Source organism: Coregonus clupeaformis, chromosome 17 (genome assembly GCF_020615455.1).
Source record: "Coregonus clupeaformis isolate EN_2021a chromosome 17, ASM2061545v1, whole genome shotgun sequence".
NCBI classification, from domain to species: domain Eukaryota; kingdom Metazoa; phylum Chordata; class Actinopteri; order Salmoniformes; family Salmonidae; genus Coregonus; species Coregonus clupeaformis.
In genome coordinates, this window is record NC_059208.1 from 35,549,656 (window position 1) to 35,572,496 (window position 22,841).

The 22,841-nt window shown below is 42.5% G+C and overlaps 2 protein-coding genes and 1 non-coding gene across 3 annotated transcripts; 1 reads left to right on the top strand and 2 right to left on the bottom strand.

The window, feature by feature from the left end:
- Positions 1-8,222: 8,222 nt before the first annotated feature.
- On the top strand, positions 8,223-9,362 carry LOC121585752 (small conductance calcium-activated potassium channel protein 1-like). The gene is made up of 2 exons (XM_041902060.1): positions 8,223-8,303; positions 8,611-9,362. Exons 1-2 carry the CDS (start codon positions 8,223-8,225, stop codon positions 8,953-8,955), a joined length of 426 nt encoding a protein of 141 aa, XP_041757994.1. The 3' UTR covers positions 8,956-9,362.
- Positions 9,363-12,702: 3,340 nt separating this feature from the next.
- LOC121586316 (40S ribosomal protein S27) lies at positions 12,703-19,736 on the bottom strand. Its single transcript, XM_041902916.1, has 4 exons — positions 19,630-19,736; positions 18,528-18,636; positions 15,407-15,517; positions 12,703-12,962 (listed from the first exon to the last, which is right to left on the bottom strand). The coding sequence occupies exons 1-4, from the start codon at positions 19,633-19,635 to the stop codon at positions 12,934-12,936; spliced, it is 255 nt and encodes an 84-aa protein (XP_041758850.1). The 5' UTR covers positions 19,636-19,736; the 3' UTR covers positions 12,703-12,933.
- On the bottom strand, positions 13,248-13,377 carry LOC121586988. Its single transcript, XR_006004000.1, has one exon. It is a non-coding gene; the product is annotated as a small nucleolar RNA SNORA35 (small nucleolar RNA).
- Positions 19,737-22,841: the final 3,105 nt, after the last annotated feature.

Consider the following 22,841-nt stretch of genomic DNA (forward strand, 5'->3'; position numbering starts at 1 on the left):
TCAGACTGAGCTTGTTGTCATTTCAGGTAATCTCTACGCTGTGCGTTACAGGGAAGACATCCTCCTCCCTCATGTGGTACCCTTCCTGCAGGCTCATCCTGACATGACCCTCCAGCATGACATTGCCACCAGCCATACTGCTCGTTCTGTGCGTGATTTCCTGCAAGACAGGAATGTCAGTGTTCTGCCATGGCCAGCGCAGAGCCCGGATCTCAATCCCATTGAGCACGTCTGGGACCTGTTGGATCGGAGGGTGAGGGTTAGGGCCATTCCCCCCAGAAATGTCCGGGAACTTGCAGGTGCCTTGGTGGAAGAGTGGGGTAACATCTCACAGCAAGAACTGGCAAATCTGGTGCAGTCCATGAGGAGGAGATGCACTGCAGTACTTAATGCAGCTGGTGGCCACACCAGATACTGACTTTTGATTTTGACCCCCCTTTGTTCAGGGACACATTATTCAATTTATGTTAGTCACATGTCTGTGGAACTTGTTCAGTTTATGTCTCAGTTGTTGAATCTTGTTATGTTCATACAAATATTTACACATGTTAAGTTTGCTGAAAATAAACGCAGTTGACAGTGAGAGGACGTTTATTTTTTTGCTGAGTTTATATGTCTGGAAAGTTACTAAGTGAGGGAAAAGGCAATCACTTGGTTGCGGTCAATGATAAGGTTGGATAGCTGTGGATTAGTGAGGAATGTGGGCCGAGGTCAGGTCAGATGAAGTGAAAAGGAACAGTCCTATGACATACACACATAGGAGGCAGGGCCATGACTACACCAATGAGAGGAACCACTTAAGTTCCTGCCTAGCAACAGAGATGTAAAGGCTCTAGATGTGCAAGGAGTTGACTCCGCCCATTGGAGGGTATAAATATATGTACTTGTGGAAACATGTCTTTGTCTTCTGCAGCTGTTTGACCCAGTGGGTGAATAAACTTGGTTTGAGCTTTGACTAGTTGTCCGTTAGTTTTTACTCTGTTTATTTAGAACCGAACAGTTGGCTCTGTGAGCAGGGTTCACCACGATTTACAGTCGAACTGGAGAGTCCGAATCAGTGGAGCAGGAGCCGGCACAAAAAAAAACAAGGTAGGCACAGTTCCTACACCTGTTACCACTCATTCTGATTCTGACAGCTTGGGGAGATGAGAATCATAGGCTGAGCAATTATAGGATACGGACCTAGAAAAGCCTGAGTTTATTTAGTAGGCCCACTGTAAATTCTACCGGTAGGCCTAGGGGTTGGGGTCCCTAGGAGGGTTTAGCCACCAGAAGGTTAGACTAGGCACTGCGGGCACTGCATGCCTAGGAGGGTTTAGCCACCAGAAGGTTAGACTGGAGCACTGCGGGCACAGCGTGTTCAGGAGGGTTTAGCCCCCTAATAGGTTAGACTGGAGCACTGAGGGCACAGCGTGTTCAGGAGGGAATTAGCCTCCATTAATAGGTTAGATTAGGGGTGATGTGTATTTTTAATGGATTATCAGATAAAATTGAGTTAATCATGAACATATAATTAACATTCTTTGTGGCTAACTGAATTGGGCCGTTTGTTTTTGTCTCTCTCTTCAAACACAGTGAAGGGAGCGGCACCAGGGTTGAATAGAGTTTGGGCTAGACCTTTGTCTCCTTGGTATCTTCTTGATTGATTACAGCATGAGGGGGTGAGGTTTGTGTAATTTAGGGCCTTGTCATGTTTAAACTATACATGAGTGTGTGTGCAAGACAGGGGAGCGGATGATTGGTTGGAGTAATAGTTCAGCCGTCCTAAGGGACAAAGGAAGTGGGCGGAGCAATAAAAGAGCGGGGAAACTGAAGAGGACTATATAAGATGGAGGGAGACCTTAAGGATGTGTGCCCCTCTGCAGACGGGTATCGGCTTTGTTGAAAACTTTAATAAAGTCATTTCTTGATGCAACAAAAACTCTGTAAGACCTTATTTGTAATAAAGTATAGTGGTTATTTTCCACAACAGGGGTTGGAGTCTGTTTAAGTGTCTGTTGTCTATATGGTATATAGAAATATTGGCACATCCATGTACTAGTACGATAGGTTATAGAGAAGTAGTCCATGTAGGGACAAAGGCAGGAAGTGCGTTCGATGGAGAATAGGAGATATCTGAGAATATCTGTGCTTAAAGATGAAACATGGTCAGTGAGTGGGAATGTGGATGGCGATAGAAGGTTGCCTACAAGTTCTGGAGGAGAGCCTCATGCATGGTTAGATAAGCAAAAAGATATTGGAACGTTGTTTGAACATGAGTTGAGTGTATTGGCAGTAGCAATAAGGAGAGAGGTTGGTTTAGGCCCTATTGGGGTGGGGAACCGTGACAGATTATGTGGAAGTAGTAAGACAACTGTGAATAATTTTGGTTGTGTGTGTTGTCAACAGCAGTGATATTTGAAGTGTGTCACTGGTAGAAGACATTAGGTCTCCTGTATTCTCCAGTAATAAATTGTCAGACGCTTTAGTTTTGGTTCTAATACAAGGTATCAGGTCCCGTGACCAAATTATTAGGCACCTATACCGTAACTACTCTCCGGGAAGTGAGTATCACTACCTGAAAAATTGTTAAAATTGGCGTGTATTAGAGCCGTGGGTGAGGAGATCTAAACACCTTGGACACCGTCGGGAGAGGCTTGAGAATAATAACTATTGAAATGGACACCGACGGCCACCATTCTCCTTTTAAAGCGGGGCTAGAAGAAGAAACGTTTAATAAAGTCATAGAGGCGCTAAAAGAAGTGCAAGAGCATTTGACCAATTCTGCTAAAAAAGAAAAAAACATGGATCAAATTCGGCAGCATTTCCCTGCTGACGGAAAATTCCAATCAAATAAAGAACTCAGAGATGCTGTTGTGGTCTGGCACCATGACATCAGTGAGAAATCTCAAGCTCAATATACAGGCGTTTTGATGTCGCCGTTTTATCAACAGAAGAGTAGAACCGATAAAGCTCAAATGAAAGACATGCAGGGTCATGTTGTCCAGATGACTGACAAGTATGAGGCAACTAATAAAACATTTGAAATAGCAGAAGGGCGGGCTCATTAATTAGATGAAAAGAACCAGGACCTTGCGAGGGCTCTGTAAAATAATCGAAATAAAGTCCAATTTACAGCTACCCTCCAGCAGTATCAGAACACCTGTGGGAGGGTATATGCTCTCGCCACTTCCCCACCGTTCGCCCCGGGATATCAAGTATCCCAGGCTAAACAGGTAATGTATCCGCTATATCCCTCTCTTATAGAGGAAAAAGAGCATTACGGGTTGAGAGAGGCAGCAGAGGGACGTATCACCAGTCCAGACATAGTAGTCCCGGACTGGATCATAGATCCCGGAAACAATAGCGAGGTGCGCCCGGTTCGTACTCATGCAGTTGCGATGACTTAGTATCCCGGGCAGACTCCCAGAGGGAGGGAAACCCATACTGCCAGATGGCCAAACTATAACGCGACTCCAAATTCAACACCAGCCGCTGAGTATTGCTGAAATGTGTAGCATAATGAAAGAAGCTCCTGACCCGGTTAATTTATCTGTTTCCTGAGGGAACAGGGCCGAATTTAGAATTCCACGCTGGTGGAAACTATCGTACTCCCGCCTGGTAGTCCACTCGAGGCATGTGATCCAGCATTCAGCAGGGTAACAGGGGCAGAATCGAAAGCGATACGACTACTACCCTCTCTCCATAGGACCAATAACAATACCCGGATAATGTTACATAGCGACGGGTTTGGAACCAATTTTGGGGTTGGAAGAATCAATACGAAATGCCAGGGGAATGGATTCTAAAAGGTAACAAGTTAAAATTACCAGGCCAAACACTCCTTGCAAGCTCAGAAAACCTTGGGGTGTTTTTAATCTCGTGAGACACTTTATTCCGTCTTATTCTGAAATAGATTTCTAGAATTGACGAAAGGGAGTAGGGGTCACGAGAAATTAGAGTGGAGTTAATATTGTGAGTAATTGTTTGTAGAGTTTTGAAAAAGCAATTGTGTCAGGCGCCAGCATTGGGGTTGCCAAACCTAAAATTACCTTTTAAAATGTTCATGAACATGAAGGGTTACATAAAATCATGGGGGAAAAGAGAGGCCAGTCATATAGGGGAGTAAATTGTTAGAAATGCCGCTGTGTCTAAGGGTAGTACAGGCTACATAAAGGGTACATAAACGATTGGGATGGAATAAAACAAACGATTAATGATTGGAGGGAGGACAGTGGACTTATCATTATCATGTTTTGTTTGTAATTTAAACTTTTGTGTTGCTGATTTAAGATGTAGCATAGTGAATACTAACGAAATGTACACTTTCACTTCCAGGAGAGGATGGGGTGTCCTTAACTCTCTCTTTGAAATGTTTCCCGAGGCTGTTGTCTTAGGAGAGCAGTTAGTGAGATTCTGCAGTTTTGTATAGTATAAAGGTATCCGGATCCGGCCGTAGAGGGAGCTCCCAAATAAGTAAGGCCTGGCCATTTGTTTGTTTTTTTGCCCTACATTTTACCACACACAGCATACAAATATTTGTTAGTGGTGTTAATTCCGTGTTTGATTTATTGTGTGGGTCTTTTTTAATTTGGTTGTAAACTGGGTACGCAGAATGATGGAAATGTTTGAAATGTTTTTAAATAGTTTCTGAAGTACAGGGAAATAAAATACTTAATGGTGTTGAATGACCATTGTCCTGACTTTCTGGTGAGGCCTGATCAACCTCACTAGAAAGAATAGAGACATTGGGGTAGATTTAAGTATAATATGAAGAAGTGTATTGCTGTTGTTGTTTTGGTTGCTCATTTTTGTTTCGATACAAATCTCACCAGATTGGGTCTGCTATATGGTCGGGGTTTCTCCCTAAGGGTTAGCCCTCTAACTCCCTGACCCGGTAACTCTGTGGTGAGGTTGCCAGAATGATAAGGGGGTATAAGCCAATTCGGAAAATGGTTTCAACAGTGTGTTGGTATGCTCTTTGACATTTGTCTTAGGAATTTTGTAAGAAAATGGGAAGGTAATAATTTGTCATACGGTATATAGTTGTTTGGATTTTCTGAATCAGAAATGCCTTAAACTGTTGTTTTGGTCTGTCCTCTCTCGAAGTTATGGCGATAGTGCAAAGCTGTCATCAAGGCAAAGGGTGGCTACTTTGAAGAATCTCAAATATAAAATATATTTTGATTTGTTTAACACTTTTTGGTTACTACATGATTCCATATGTGTTATTTGATAGTTTTGATGTCTTATTTGACTATTATTCTACAATGTAGTAAATAGTAAAAATAAAGAAAAACCCTTGAATGAGTAGGTGTGTCCAAACTTTTGACTGGTAGTGTAAGTAGTCCCGTGTAGCTCAGTTGGTAGAGCATGGCGTTTGCAACGCCAGGGTTGTGGGTTCGATTCCCACGGGGGGCCAGTATGAAAATGTATGCACTCACTAACTGTAAGTTGCTCTGGATAAGAGCGTCTGCTAAATGACTTAAATGTAGTGTATACTGTCTATATATTTTCCCCGTTTGTAAATGTACATTCTAACCGTGTCGGTGTGTGCTAAGTTGAGGGTCTTGAATTTGAGTGATAGGCTCAACGTGAAGCACTAAGGACTGTCATTCTAAATTTGGGTTGAATAATTTATCAATTGTTTTAATTATGATTCGGAAAGGAGAGGAAGAGCGAGAGTGCGCTGCCCCTAAGCTGTGAGGAGAGCACAAAGTGAGGGGAGCGTGCACTGCTCAAATCTATTGAGTCTAGGGAGGGTTTCCTCCCAGGAAACCTTATCTTTTTGTGTCCTTCCGAGAGGGAGGTTATTAGAGAACCCACTGGATCCCTCTCAACTCTGGACCTTGAAGCCAGTTCCACTGCATTTTTTCACTGTTCCCTTCTAATCAGGGATTGCTTTAGACCTGGGTCACCAGGTGTGTGCAATTAATGATTAGGTAGAACAGAAAACCAGCAGGCTCCGGACGTCGTAGGGTAAGAGTTGAGTACCCCTGCACTAGATGATAGCTTGGGCTAACCATGATGGGGACATTGATAGTAGGGGTTTCGTTTTACCATGTCATCAGAATCCTAATGTTAAAGCGCATCAATACATATGGCTTGCTGGATGATACAGTACAGTTAATTACGTACAAGGCTCATAGTCTGTGTCTTGCTTTGACACCCGAGGATGAAGGAGACTGGCATGGAGACTAGCATCCCATTGGCATTGAACAGAAAGGATGGACGGTTCTTTTCCCAATCTCATTCGCATCAACATCGTGGAACATGAGTGATCATTGTTCCAGAGCAGGGATTGTTGGAAATTGACTTGAGCATGTTTTAGTATGTTTATAACTATATAAGTGGACTAGCAGTAGTGACTAGCGTGTTATGGGTTAGATGGAATGATTTATGTGCAAATGTATTTGTAGCCGGAGGCTAAGTACATATGGGGCATGTATTTGAGACAGAATATTTGCATAGAAGGGTTAGTTGCAGAGTCTGGCAGGACCGACATCAGTGTATTATGTGGAGTTCCAAAAACTAAGGCATTAACGTTATGGGGAATTGGGAAAGCGGAATGGAATGACTGGAGCGGAGATCTGTGTGGCTCATAAATGAAGGAAGGGGGTATCAGAGTCTCTGGGGCATGATACCACTCCTCTGTGTATAGTGATATCAGGGGATAGCTCGTAGGAGAGGAAGGACAGCTAACTGTGCACAATATAGAGACAACTATGAAGTTCAATTGAATGTTACACATACCCAGATCATGGTAGGAGTAGCAGAGATAGTGTTGTCATTTCAGACACTATTGTCAACTTTCAGTGAGGGGTTCATCAAAGAAGGTACAACGCTTGAAAGAATAGCCACAGATCCCTGTATACAGGAGGCCACCTCACCGGAAGGGAAGTTCAATTTAATAATAGCATCACATCTCCTGCAGTGTGTAATTAAGAAACATGTGACTCAAGACTTTTGTAAGGTTGGATACTCTTCCAACGGCACTAATCTCTCCCTCATTCCTAACCACCAGAAGATTGGGACCGAGTGACGGTAAACCGAAAGTGTCAGAAGGTGGCAGTGTATCAACCATTGGGACCCAAAGTTTACACTGTAACGAGGGTGTTCACAAAGGGGTGGGGTGTAGATCAGCCTTGGGATGAGATGTGTACTGAACCTAAGCACAGGGAAGTATTATCCACAGATACCGACGTTAGCAGAACATAGGATGTCATTGGAGATGTTGGCTAGAAAACCGGGTATGAGTTGGGAGACAGGTAGGGAGTATCTGAAAGATTCAGTCCTAGATCTATCACTGAACCAGAAAAGCAATAGATCAGGAGCAGGAGACAGTCAATGCAATAGCTATTCTCACAGCAGTCGCTGTAGGGACAGTAACTGAAGGAGCAGTAGTAGTGGAGAATGATGCTATAGTAACAGCATGGAAATGGACTACAGCGCAAATAAGGAGTATCTTGAAGTATGCATCATGGGCAGTGTTAGTGGTAGCAGGGGGTTACCTTGTCAGCATTGCGGGTGATATCACCTTCTGAGTGCATTGATGTTGAAACATATATACAGTGCTGATTTACCTCAGGACGAGGTAAAGTTGATTAAGGTCACTGCACATGTATATCGGGTGATCATGGAGGAAGAAGATGGGGAGCGAAGTGAAAATGACCAGGCCTGGGAACACCTCTTGTAACCTGTGGCCTGACGGGGAAGACTGGGTGAAAGCATGAGGATGTTTTTGTGGAACCCAGCACGAAGGCATAGTCAGGCGAAGAGAGAGCGGGAATCGTCATGTTATCAAACTTCGTTTTTCCTTTGCATATAATTATGCACAGCTTAACGCGTTATTAATAATATTTTTGCTTTTCAAGTCATGTGCTATCACTCTCTTAGGAACCCGAAGGAGGAAATGGAGAAAGTCAAAAGCTCCAGCTGAAACGTCATTATCAGTTGACCGACGGGAGATGGAAATAAGAGTGTGCATAGAGCGATTCTAGATCAGAGCTCATAAGTCTCTGAGGTGTAAATAGACAAATCAACTGTGAATGTTAATCATGTTTTATTTTTTGTTCATTTATACAGTGGGGAAAAAAAGTATTGTCAGCCACCAATTGTGCAAGTTCTCCCACTTAAGAAGATGAGAGAGGCCTGTCATTTTCATCATAGGTACACGTCAACTATGACAGACAAATGACACTATGACACTACATGTGTGTTCCCTACAGAGCTCCATATACTCCATGGCTATGAAGTGTGTTATCAGCCTGTCCTCTCTCTTCCTGCTGGGTCTGATCATTGCCTACCACATCTGTGAGGTGCAGGTAATTTCGCCTCTCTGACTACCTACTACACTGCCCATACTCTCACTATCTTAAACTAGCTATGTGATCCCTCAGCTTAGATTATTTGAAGTCATTCTACTCTACAATAGTTTTTGTTATATACCAGACTATAGTATAGTAGAGGTTCTATTGCTAATGAGGAAAGTAGATGGTGACAGAGGGCAACCTTGTCTGGTACCTCTCATTATATCATTTATTACACTTTGACTACACTCTCAGTGACACTGTACTTCCTCTATGCTCTAACTCTGACATGGCTTTGTACCCATACTCCCATCACTGTTAGCTCTACATCCATGATAATGGATCAGAGGACTGGCAAATTGCCATGACAACAGAGCGGGTGAGCCTGATCACCCTGGAGCTGTTTGTAGCGGCGGTGCACCCGTTCCCAGTGGGTCTGCCATTGTCATGGCAAGCCATGTCCCCCATGCTGTCAGAGACAGAGCTGGAGATCGTGCTGGCTCTGCCCATGTTCCTGCGACTCTACCTCCTGGGTCGTGCCTTGATGCTGCACAGCCGACTCTACACAGACACCGCCTCGCGCAGCATTGGCGCCCTCAACAAGGTCAACATTGGTCACCATGCAAGTGATGCAGCCTCTCCCTCAAATCTTAGTTACTTGCTTTAATGGACCTGTACATACTCAGGTTGTACAATAGCCGGAATGGTTTTGACTTGAAGTTCAGTAGTAAGTACCTTCTCCTTCAAATCGAAACGAATGTAAAGCAGCCCATTGGATTCCACAACACTTCCAGTAGCTACTCACCCCAACGCTAGGTGTTGCATTTTCATAGAATCCAATGGGCTGCTTTAGCATTGGCTAGCCGAGCATGCTGACAAAAAAGGCAGTTTAATAAAAACTAGTAGTATTTCAATCTTCTCGATATGGGATACTTAGAAGTACAGCTACATCTTCCATCCGTGGATTGAGGTACGTTTTCAAGCCATATCCCTCATTTGTCACTGTGGGTCAAACATACAGTGGGGGAAAAAAAGTATTTAGTCAGCCACCAATTGTGCAAGTTCTCCCACTTAAAAAGATGAGAGGCCTGTAATTTTCATCATAGGTACACATCAACTATGACAGACAAACTGAGAATTTTTTTCTCCAGAAAATCACATTGTAGGATTTTTAATGAATTTATTTGCAAATTATGGTGGAAAATAAGTATTTGGTCACCTACAAACAAGCAAGATTTCTGGCTCTCACAGACCTGTAACAACTTCTTTAAGAGGCTCCTCTGTCCTCCACTCGTTACCTGTATTAATGGCACCTGTTTGAACTTATCAGTATAAAAGACACCTGTCCACAACCTCAAACAGTCACACTCCAAACTCCACTATGGCCAAGACCAAAGAACTGTCAAAGGACACCAGAAACACAATTGTAGACCTGCACCAGGCTGGGAAGACTGAATCTGCAATAGGTAAGCAGCTTGGTTTGAAGAAATCAACTGTGGGAGCAATTATTAGGAAATGGAAGACATACAAGACCACTGATAATCTCCCTCGATCTGGGGCTCCACGCAAGATCTCACCCCGTGGGGTCAAAATGATCACAAGAACGGTGAGCAAAAATCCCAGAACCACACGGGGGGACCTAGTGAATGACCTGCAGAGAGCTGGGACCAAAGTAACAAAGCCTACCATCAGTAACACACTACGCCGCCAGGGACTCAAATCCTGCAGTGCCAGACGTGTCCCCCTGCTTAAGCCAGTACATGTCCAGGCCCGTCTGAAGTTTGCTAGAGTGCATTTGGATGATCCAGAAGAGGATTGGGAGAATGTCATATGGTCAGATGAAACCAAAAGAACACCATACCTACTGTGAAGCATGGGGGTGGAAACATCATGCTTTGGGGCTGTTTTTCTGCAAAGTGACCAGGACGACTGATCCGTGTAAAGGAAAGAATGAATGGGGCCATGTATCGTGAGATTTTGAGTGAAAACCTCATTCCATCAGCAAGGGCATTGAAGATGAAACGTGGCTGGGTCTTTCAGCATGACAATGATCCCAAACACACCGCCCGGGCAACGAAGGAGTGGCTTCGTAAGAAGCATTTCAAGGTCCTGGAGTGGCCTAGCCAGTCTCCAGATCTCAACCCCATAGAAAATCTTTGGAGGGAGTTGAAAGTCCGTGTTGCCCAGCGACAGCCCCAAAACATCACTGCTCTAGAGGAGATTTGCATGGATGAATGGGCCAAAATACCAGCAACAGTGTGTGAAAACCTTGTGAAGACTTACAGAAAACGTTTGACCTGTGTCATTGCCAACAAAGGGTATATAACAAAGTATTGAGAAACTTCTGTTATTGACCAAATACTTATTTTCCACCATAATTTGCAAATAAATTCATTAAAAATCCTACAATGTGATTTTCTGGATTTTTTTTCCTCATTTTGTCTGTCATAGTTGACGTGTACCTATGATGAAAATTACAGGCCTCTCTCATCTTTTTAAGTGGGAGAACTTGCACAATTGGTGGCTGACTAAATACTTTTTTCCCCCACTAAGTAATTTCAAAGTTTGATGTTGCAGTATGGAATTACTATTCAAAAAGGAGGGACTGTTGGGTTGTAGTTTGAAATACTTGCTACACCAGAAGTTAATGGTTACAGGTCCCCTGTAGCTCAGTTGGTAGAGTATGGCGCTTGCAACGCCAGGGTTGTGGGTTCGTTTCCCACGGGGGGCCAGTATGAAAAATGTATGCACTCACTAACTGTAAGTCGCTCTGGATAAGAGCGTCTGCTAAAATGACTAAAATGTAAACGTTACATGTATGAGGAATGTATATGGTGGGGTCAATGGAGGTTGTGTCTGGAAAGTTACACTTGGTTGCGGTGACTGATAAGGTTGGATAGCTGTGGATTATGAGGAATATGGGCAGAGGTTAGGTGAAGTGTCGAGGAACAGTCCTATGACATACACACATAGGAGGCAGGGCCATGACTACACCAATGAGAGGAACCACTTAAGTTCCTGCCTAGCAACAGAGATGTATTGGCTGTCTAGATGTGCAAGGAGTTAACTCCACCCATTGGAGGGTATAAATATATGTACTTGTGGAAACATGTCTTTGTCTTCTGCAGCTGTTTGACCCAGTGTGTGAATAAACTTGGTTTGAGCTTTTGACTAGATGTCCGTTAAGTTCTAAATAGAGTAAAAACTAACACTCTCCACGTCACCGCAAATCTCATTGTTTGAAAATCACCGTTTTTAAAATGTCTTAATTTTTGTTAGTTTTTCTACAAAACTTAGAAACGTGCCATTTTCACATTGACACTTATTGTGCTGGATAATGAAAATGAAAAGTGGTGGAGTTGCCCTTTAAGTAGCCCATGACAAATTGTTACTTGATATTTACTTGAAATTGAGCACTCAAAATGTAACTGGCTATTTTTTTAAACATTTTTAGTCATTTAGCAGACGCTATTATCCAGAGCGACTTAGTGAGCGCATACATTTTTCATACTGGCTATGAAAACATATGCAACTTGGCCAACTGTGTAATTATCACAAAACCTACATTTGACCCAAAAATGTATCAAGTGTCATTTCACAAAATGTTAATTGATCACTGAGATTAGGATCTGTATTTATATACAAATAATTATGAAATGGATATTTTTTACATCAGATTATGCATTTTACAATTTCCACAAAATTCTCATTACCGCAACAGTTTGTCCAAAAAAAGTAAACAAATAAAATTGTTCCCCTTATGAAAAGACCAGAGTTAAACATAACTGAAAATACAAATATTTAAAATTATATTATACAATAAAATTCACGTCACACTTTCCCAATTTGAGCTTTTTTGCTGTTTCGGTAATGAGAAGGCCAAGTGGGGTAAAGGGGTTGTTTGAGAATAAGCAAATACATTTACTTGTGCTCATCTAAGGACTACTCTAGAATAACCATTTAAAAACTGACTGTGGAATTTCTACAAGAATTTGAAAAAGTGTAATGAGATGCCTGTCGACAGACACTGTACATATTATTGTTTAACGTAAACTTAAACTAGTATACCGTTTTGTTATTTATGGACAAACTACAGCAAGCGTTTTATTCAAATAGGTTACGTTTTTCTAAAGTAAAAATATATTAAATGACCCGAGAATTTCTGGGTGAAAACTGTACAAAATTCAGGTGAAAACGTACAATTTAAAATGACACGTTGCTAAAAACTAGACCTCTTAGTCCTCAGAATGATGGTCGATTTTTGCAAACGCATCATGGTTTTGTAACTCAATTTGCTAGACATGTTTTTAAAAAAAACTGGTTTCATGAGAATCACCCAACTGATGTAGATTAAAACATTTCGATCCCAATTTAGGCATATATGGAAAAGGAAACAAAAAGTACAAACCACCAATTCTTTAGCCAAAACAATTGTATTAAAAAACAGAGATTGGGTTGAAGAGTTCAGTTACAGCGACAAAGTGGACAATCACATTGAATGAGTAAACCCATCTGGTGTCCAGGCGTCATGAGCACTTGTTGATCAATCTTTCTTGGATGCAGTGGGTGTCGAGGCTTGAGTCGCTGAAATCAACATGTCCAACCCCTCCTCTCTTACATTTCTACCGGGGCATCAAGAGTACGACTAATGCTGCTTCCTCCTGAATGAGCACCCTGATGGAAAGACAAAATGACAGAGTCAGGCCACTGAGACAAAGGGGCATTACTGCTACACACAACCACTGATCTCACTACAATCTGATGAGGAGAGAGTTGCGGGCAACAGTGTTAATTTGGTTTCACATTTATAGCACCTAGTACTAAACTGACAGATTGAATGGCACAAAAGCTTTCACTGCCAAAACAATAATTTCAAATCTTCTAAAGCTATAGTAAGGTTACGCAATGTTGGAATGGAATCCAGTCTACCGCAACTGGCAGCATAGCATCATAACGTGCATTTGTTCTCAGCTTTCAAAAAGGGGGAGCCAGTGGTCTAGCCCAACCCTTCTACAAACAGAGGTTTATTTGGCACTGGAATGAGTCTGGACAACCATGGGGGTGGCAGTCCAGTCACTTGACAATGCAGTCAGGCTGAATCCCAAATCACCCCCTTGCCCCTCCATTTGTGTGTTCACACGCACCCACGCTTTATGCACAAGTGTCCCAAAGCTGAGGAGTGAAAATTATGGAGGGTGCAGGGGCTAATTAGAACCTCTGATAACCTCTCCGACAGAGCCAGCAACGTTGCCGGCTTCAGATTGAAGTGGAATCAGGCACCACGTTAGTTTTGAGTTTGCACAACTTCACAAAAGAATGGAGAGGCGTGGCCTAATTATATGCTATGTGCATTTGTCGGATTTCGAGACTTGATACATGTAAAAGATTAAATATCTTGGAAAGTAAATGTGTAACTTAGTGAGGTATTTTTTGAAAAACGACAGGGGGGTTTGTTCATTTAAAAGTAGAACATGAATTGCATCATTCAAGTCACAAGTGTGTCCCGAAGTTATTGGGTTTATTGATCCCCTCGCCACTCTCTGGCAGTCACCCTCAAAAGTTGTCCGCAACACGTGACACAGAAGGCCCTACGAGCGATTTGGTAGGGGCGATTTGGGATTCACTGTCAGTCATTTGATAAAAGGTGCATGAGCCATTTGTCTACAGTGAATGTGACAGGTCTGTCTAAATTAAATCAGTGCCAATATCAGCCAGTAAAAACCCTAGTCGGTTAACATAGTAACTGACAATAGGACTAATGGGGCATTCACATACTCATGGGAAACTGCGAAGTCTAAGGTCGCAGTGCTTGAGGCGTCACTAAAGACCCGGGTTAGATCCCAGGTGTCACAGCCGACCGTGACCGGAGACCCATGAGGCGGCATACAATTGGCCCAGCGTCGTCCGGGTTAGGGGAGGGTTTGGCCGGCCGGGATTTCCTTGTCCCATTGCACTCTAGCAACTCCTTGTGGCGGGCCAGGCGCCTGCAAGCTGACTTCGGTCGCCAACTGGACGGTGTTTCCTCCGACACATTGGTGCGGCTGGCTTCCGGGTTAAGAGAGCAATGTGTCAAGAAGCAGTGCGGCTTGGCAGGGTCGTGTTTTGGAGGACGCATGGCTCTCGACCTTTGCCTATCCCGAGTCCATAGGGAGTTGCAGCGATGGGACAAGACTAACTACCAATTGGATATCACGAAACTGGGGAGAAGGGGATAAAAGTATCCAAAAACATTATAAGAATTACAATTTATTTTTTTTATACAAAATGATTGTGTTCAAATGCTCTTGAAGTCGGAACAATTCTTCAACCAATACGATTTTAGCTAGCTAGCTTGATAAGATCAGCTAGCTAAAATTGCTAATAATACAGTTAACAAGCTTGCTTAACATTGACAATATGTTCAAACTAGCTACATTATCCACATTGATTAGTTGGTCAAAAACTGCTTTGTCGTCATCTTTTGGTTGAAAAGGTGAGAGGGGTCAGTGGTGAAACTTCACAACTTAGGTAACATTTTATCAGAGTTTCCCACTTGTAATTACGACTTGGAGGACCGCTCAAGTGAAACTTTCCAGTCGGAACTCGGGAACTTCCGATAACTTAACTACATCAATACATATTGACATTGCTGCTGTACCTAAAACTGCTATTGAAGAGACTTGAGTTGAAAACACAAGGGCACACACACTAGTGATGTGCGGGTTTACTCAACCTGCAGTCCCTGAAATATGAAGGGCGGGCGGGTTGAATAAAGTGAAAACGATCATTAAATCCATAAATGTATAATTATTGTGCAATTCATATCTATAGGCTACATTGAGGTTCTTTCAATATTTTTATCTGGCATTAGTACATAAGCCTAAGCTTTAGGGCCTAACTTTACACACGCCAACATGCCAAATGCTTTTGGAAACTTGGGAAGAAAAAGTTAACATCGATCCACCAAGACAAAAAAAAGGACAAAAGGGAACCAACTGTACAGCGCATTTTCTATATTTGCGGGTTGGGTGCGGGCTTCAGATTTTCATAGTCGGGCGGTTACGGACGGGTTATTAGCAATTGATAGTGGGTGCAGGTGAACCCACCAGCAATTCACACAAAATGCTGAGACTACTGACCCTCTGTGAGACGTGCTTTGCCTCCAGTGGGCTGACACAGAACTGTGGAGCAACCCACACACAGCACGACCGTCTGGGCGTGGCTGAACACCGTTGTGATCTTGTAGCATCCTGAGGGAAACAAAAATACAATCAATAACACACACCAGGGCTCTAGACTAGGGCTGTAGCGGTCACGAAATTTCGTCAGCCGATGATTGTCAAGCAAATAACTTTCGGTCTCATGGTAATTGACCATTAATAAACATAAACACATTTAGCATCTCCTGCCTTCCACACATAGCCGACAACCCACTGATGCAGACCTTTGGAACATCTACATTTTAAAAAGTCCATGTAATATTGCATACACCTTCACAATAAATCCATTATTTATTTTAGACAGGTCTAAAGAAACATGATATCAAGAAAATGTAGCCTATTTCAAAAGAACATAATAGCATACTCGGAGTTGTCCTTATGTTCGGTCCGATCTGGCTATGCCATATGGCTGTGGGCTAGCAGACAAGATTTGGTTAGAATTCCGTGGCATTATTTTATAGTATTTTATAGTATGAAGAATACAATGGAACAAAGCTGAATAAAATAGAACAGCCTTGTTCTAAAATGGATTAAATAAATGTTTTTCCTCCTTAATCTACACACAATACCCCATAATGACAAAGCGAAAACAGGTTTAGAAATGTTTGCTAATTTATTACAAATGAAAACAGAAATACCTTATTTACATAAGTATTCAGACCCTTTGCTATGAGACTCAAAATTGAGCTCAGGTGAATCCTGTTTCCATTTATCATCCTTGAAATGTTTCTACAACTTGATTGCAGTCCACCTGTGGTATATTCAATTGATTGGACATGATTTGGAAAGGCACACACCTGTCTATATAAGGTCCAACAGTTGAATGGAAGACGTTTGGAACCACCAAGACTCTTCCTAGAGCTGGCCGCACGACCAAACTGAGAAATCTGGGGAGAAAGTCCTTGGTCAGGGAGGTGACCAAGGACCCGATGGTCACTCTGACCGAGCTCCAGAGTTAGCAACAGTGACCCATGGGGCGGCGCACAATTGGCCCAGCGTCGTCTAGGGTAGGGGAGGGAATGGCCGGCAGGGATGTAGCTCAGTTGGTAGAGCATGGCGTTTGCAACGCCAGGGTTGTGGGTTCGATTCCCACGGGGGGTATGAAATATAAATAAATAAATAATAATAATAATAATGTATGCTCTCACTAACTGTAAGTCACTCTGGATAAGAGCGTCTGCTAAATGACGTAAATGTAGTTCAAATTGCTTATTTTACTAAAAACAGCCTTTTTTAGCAAAGAAAAAAACTAGAAGCATGGACGTAACACGCAATCTGCCTGCCAATCAAAGTCAACAAACAAGCATGCGCAACTGCAGAGTAAGCGAACATTTAGTGAAGTAAACTCCTTTCGTTAGCAAAAGTGTAAGCAAGCATTGAGGATGACTGAAGACAAGGAAAATAATGCTATTGAGGTTGATTTGTAGGACGACGAAGAATTGTTAGAAAAAAGGGGGCCGCCTCTGTCGTTTGGAACTGTCACAATATACTGCAATGCTCCCTTTCTGTTTCTATAAGGTTAAAAGCAATATTACTATGTGACATTTGTTTTGATTTAGAATGGACCATTATCATGCGCCTGCCTCGAAACAGGGGCAGGGGGAAAAAATATGCACTTAAATTGCAAATCCAGTGGTTCATTTTCATGCCAGCCAGGTAGGCTATACTCCTGTTGTAAAGATAAGCAATGTGCTTAATATTAGGAAAGTTGAGAAATATAGTAGGCCTAGCCGACAGAAAGCTGATGAGATCCTCCTCTTTTTAATAGAGGCCATCACTCTGTTTTCTCTCGCTATTGCATAGGCTATAGAAATGTTGCACAACATGAGCTCTCATGAAGTGTTTGATTAGATTTTCGAAATCCATTTGCATTGATGTCAGAGTGATTAGAGGGACAATAGAGTGCTGAGTACCAGGCAGTTAGCAAGTTTGGTAGGCTACTAATGACCTTCAGCATCATCAGAGCTTGGAGAAGCCTAATTATCGTGACTAAACATTCACGTGGAATTTGACTGCCTTCATGACTCGTGACTGCTGGTGTGGCAGTAATATGGTCACCGCAACAGCCCTACTCTAGACTAACTTTTTCCACTGGTGGCACTGTTGCTAAAAACTTTCAGTTGATGGCACCAGCACATGATTTGGTCGCACCAAATTGTTTTATGCATAGTGACCTGACCTGTGTTCCATACAGAACCAGGCTAATAATGACTTGAATTAGCATGCCCTTGCAGGGCTTGACATTCAAGTCAGTTTGCCAGCGGCACACCAGACCAGTGGTAACTGAAAGCTACTGGCCCGAACGAAAACAATACTGACAGATGATGTGCGTATCATTTAAATGTTATCTTTAAATTTGCGGGCTGAGCAAATAGCCTATAATGACCTACCCTCCATTCACAAATAATTACATTTTAACTTGACAATACATTAACACTGATTGTTTGGAGGGGGAGGGGTTTTGGGAAAGCCTTTATAAAAATGTTCATTCAAACATACAATTGTGCATCGCATAGATTAAACCAAGACTACGGATCACACTTTTTTGAATACCTGGTCTGCATACCCATTGCTGATTGAATATATCTTGATAATCCCTTTTTTTTTTAGCTAACTATGAACCAACAACTAATGTGACCAGATACATTTTTTTCCCCTGGCACCCTAGCGACCACAAAAAAATTGGTGTCGCACTGCCAAGTCAAAGGGTCGCAAATGCCAGTGTTTTGGTCGCAGTTGAGCCCTGCACACATGTAGTACAATTACATGCCACACTGCATCATCTGAGACCAGCGTCATTAGTGCCTGAGGTGTATTCACTCGAGCACACAGTAACAAAAGGAAAATACCAAAATAACTACGAAAACAAGCTCATCTTAATGGACAAATACTGCTAGGTTCCTCCTCATTTCGGCACATATGCTTCGTAATAAATACACCGTCGTAAGTATTCGACTCATTAAGCTACTGAATTCAGAAAAACAGACAAGGCGGCCCATTCAAACTCATAAATCCAATGAAGGAAACAGAGAGGACCTACCTGGACACTTAACATCCATGAAGTAAGAGTTTGGGCTCTGGACAAGACGCTTCTTCTTGTGGCTCCTCTTCTCCTCCTCAGGGGATGGGTGCAACAAGTCTTTTGCGAGCTGCAGGATAGAGTGGACAAGCAAGACTACTTAGAACATTGCATTTAGTTTGAGTAGTTAGGACAACTGCTTACAAGTGACAATGAGGCAGTGCATTTAACATTTGTCAGTTAACCGACACCCTAATCCAGAGCAAACTATGGATGATACCGACATGCAGTCAGATAAGTACTTCACACCACTGGTTGTGTAGCTAAGTAAAAATACTTGAAAGTGGTACCTAAGTAGTTTTTGGGGGTATCTGTACTTTACTATTTATATTTTTGACAACTTTTACTTCAGTACATTCCTAAATAAAATGTACTTATTATGCCATACATTTTCCCTGACACCCAAAAGTACTCATTACTTTTGTAATGCTTAGCATGACAATAAAATGGTCTAATTCACACTTATCAAAAGAACATCGACAGCCTCTTATCTGGTGGACTCACTAAACACATGCTTCGTTTGTAAATTATGTCTGAGTGTTGGAGCATGCCACTTGCTTTCAGTAAATAAATAAGAACCAATAAAATTATGCCGTCTGGTTTGCTTAATATAAGGACATTAAAATGATTTAAACTTTTACTTTTGATACTTAAGTATATTATATCAGTTACATTTAATACTTAAGTATATTTAAAACCAAATACTTTTACTCAAGTAAAATAATACATTTTCACCTGTTATTTGAGCAGTACCTGAACAACACTTTCTACGACAACATCAGTCAATATAGTGGAGGCCATTGCACGTATTTTCAGACATATTGTAGCTAGTGTTACATTCTCAGGTTACTCTTTTCTCCATGTTTGCGATATGTACGCCGCCATCTTGTATCACACTACGTTACTAATCAGCGCGTATTTGAAACATTATGATAACACCACGACAGCTCAAACACACAACAGTCAGTACGCGAATTGATTATGCATTGACGGACTCCAAGATCGGCATCCAACGCCCCATGTTAACGGTAAAATGGTTATTATGTCAGGCTCTGGTACTCACTGGCATGTTGGCGAGGAAATAGCCGCTGCCGGAAAGAAGGCATTACCGGAAACATGGGGTTTCTATTGACGCTACTTTTGTGCACGGGCAGGAAGTGAGTGAATTGAATGAGGTTGGTGGACATATTTGTAAGGTCAAAACTAATTTATTGATAGATTTAACAAGTTTTCAATTAAGGTAGATATTTAGCCACCAGATGCATTTTATTTATCAGACCTCTCTCGAGATGTCATATCCCCAGCCCCATGGATGACAGAATACGTCACAATCCATAGGCCTACCATACATAACATTCACAATAATGATTGTGAGTGATTACACTCATCACAATGAGTGATTGTGACACTGACTGTTCTGTTTACGTCCCTATATATGAACATTGATTTAGTAGTAAAATAGCAAATCTATGTTCCTTACTGTAAAACATAGTACAGCATCCCTGCTGTAAATGTACAGGGATGATGTAATGTTTTACAGTAAGGAAAATAGTACTGTAAATTATATTACAGCATCTCTGCTGTAATGAAAAAATTACAATATTAAGCTGGCAACTCTGGTGCCAGTAGAATGCTGTACATTTACAGGGGAAAGTTTTACAGTGTAGGGTTGAGGTCTGCGTCTACTGAAGCTAGACCGGCTAGGGTTAGGAAACACACAATGGGACAGTTTGGCCAGGTTGAGCACCAGGAGAGACAAGTCAGCGCAGCATCAAGTGTTCCTCATGGAGCTCCATAACAATCCTCAGTTCTGATTTGTCAGCTCTTCTCACCCCTAGGACAATCATAGAAAAATAAAGAATAGAATGAGAGAGAGAGGGAGAGAGCACCAGGACTGTTACTCGGTGGGTAAAAAGACAGGTGACAAGGGGACCTTATTAGCTAACTAATAAAACATTGTTATAGCCTAATACCACAGATTATTGTACAAGACTCAACTTTTTACTTTCTTTCTGTGCCACCAAATGTTTGCATACTACTGGTAAAGTGAACAGGTTTAGCTAATTATGGAACAAAGTTTAAATTAAACAAATGGTTAGCGGGGAGAGGCTATAAGGACACTCTTGGCCTGCAAAACAATGACTTATGTAGCAGCTGTGGGCAGAGTGAACTGAATCACACAGGGTTGTGTGACAGCTAGGAGGACACTCACTGTGTCCCGGTGTTGTTGCCGGTCATGCTCTCCCCATTGAGTAGTAGACTATATCACGGTGACATTAGATGGCTACCAATATTAGTTATTTCTTGTGTAGGCTGCTATCCTACTTGAAATATAATCCTTGGGAAACCCTGCTATATTTACGAGCAATGTAGAGCAGACCAAAATGGCTTGTTAACTTGAGCTAGCTAGCAAACGTTAGCCAGCTACCAGTAGGACTTATAAACAAGTCAAGTTACCTACCGAAAATATTCTTCCACTTCAAGAAGATATTAACTAAAATAGTCTGAACGTCATGTAATTTTTACAAGAGGCTTCCAATTACAGTTAATATCAGCAGTGCAATCTACAGCATTAATGCTGTAAAACACATTACGGAATTACTGTGCATTCTACATTGTTTAACTGTTGAAATTACAGAAAAGTCTTACAGTGCTGCTAAACTCTAACTTATCTATCTATATCTTGTCTAATAAAAAACACAAGGTTTTTCAAATTATTTTTTTCATTGACATCTGAATGCAAGTCACAGTAGGGTGACATTAGCTTTATTTGCTCTTGCAAAATAGTTGAAACAGCTGCCAGTAGGGCAGACAACACCCTGTTTTATCCTCCACCCTGGACATCTGCTCTGCCTTCTTTCTCAGGTAGGAGTTTCCAGGTCTCAGAGGAAGAAGCCTCGTAGCCTGAGAGCTATGAGTCTCCTCCTTGACGCCACCAAGGTCTTCCACCTCAGCTACCTTGAGGCGAATAAAGGGGGAGGGAATCATGGGGGAGGCTATGGCTGTCTGCTCCTCAACTAGGGACTGGGGGGATTTGTTACGGCTTCTGCTAACCGTTGCTGTATGGCCTATCTCAAGCATCATTGTGTTCAAGACAACTGGGAACACGAAAAAGAAAACTGGTTTTGAATGGTCATCCAACTCGGAATTCCAAGTCGGAATCTCGGGCATCTTTCTAGAGCTCCGACTTTCCGACCTGAAGATCAATGACGTTATGATTTGACATTGTTTTTTCCAAGTTCCCAGCTGTCTTGAAAGCACCATAAATAGCGAAGGGCCATGGATTACAGGCAACATCCGCACTGAGCTAAAGGGTAGAGCTGCCGCTTTCAAGGAGCGGGACTGTAACCCGGACGCTTATAAGAAATCCCGCTATGCCCTCCGACGAACCATCAAACAGGCAAAGTGTCAATACAGGACTAAGATTGAATCGTACTACACCGGCTCCGACGCTCGTTGGATGTGGCAGGGCTTGCAAACTATTACAGACTACAAAGGGATGCACAGCCGCAAGCTGACCAGTGACACGAGCCTACCAGACAAGCTAAATTATCTCTATGCTCGCTTCGAGTCAAGCAACACTGAAGCATGCATGAGAGCATCAGCTGTTCCGGACGACTGTGCGATCACGCTCTCCATAGCCGATGTGAGTAAGACCTTTAAACAGGTCAACAGGGACAGACAGATTACCAGGACGTGTACTCCGAGCATGCGCTGACCAACTTGCAAGTGTCTTCACTGAGATTTTCAACCTGTCCCTTACTGAGTCTCTAATACCAACATGTTTCAAGCAGACCACCATAGTCCCTGTGCCCAAGAACACTAAGGTAACCTGCCTAAATGACTACAGACCCGTAGCACACGTCTGTAGCCATTAAGTGCTTTGAAAGGCTGGTCATGGCTCACATCAACACCATCATCCCAGAAACCCTAGACCCACTCCAATTTGCATACCGCCCCAACAGATCCACAGATGATGCAATCTCTATTGCACTCCACACTGCCCTTTTCCACCTGGACAAAAGGAACACCTACGTGAGAATGCTGTTCATTGACTACAGCTCAGCGTTCAACACCATAGTGCCCTCAAAGCTCATCACTAAACTAAGGACCCTGGGACTAAACACCTCCCTCTGCAACTGGATCCTGGACTTCCTGACGGGCCGCCCCCAGGTGGTAAGGGTATGTAACAACACATCTGCCACGCTGATCCTAAACACGGGGGCCCCTCAGGGGTGCATGCTCAGTCCCCTCCTGTACTCCCTGTTCACCCGT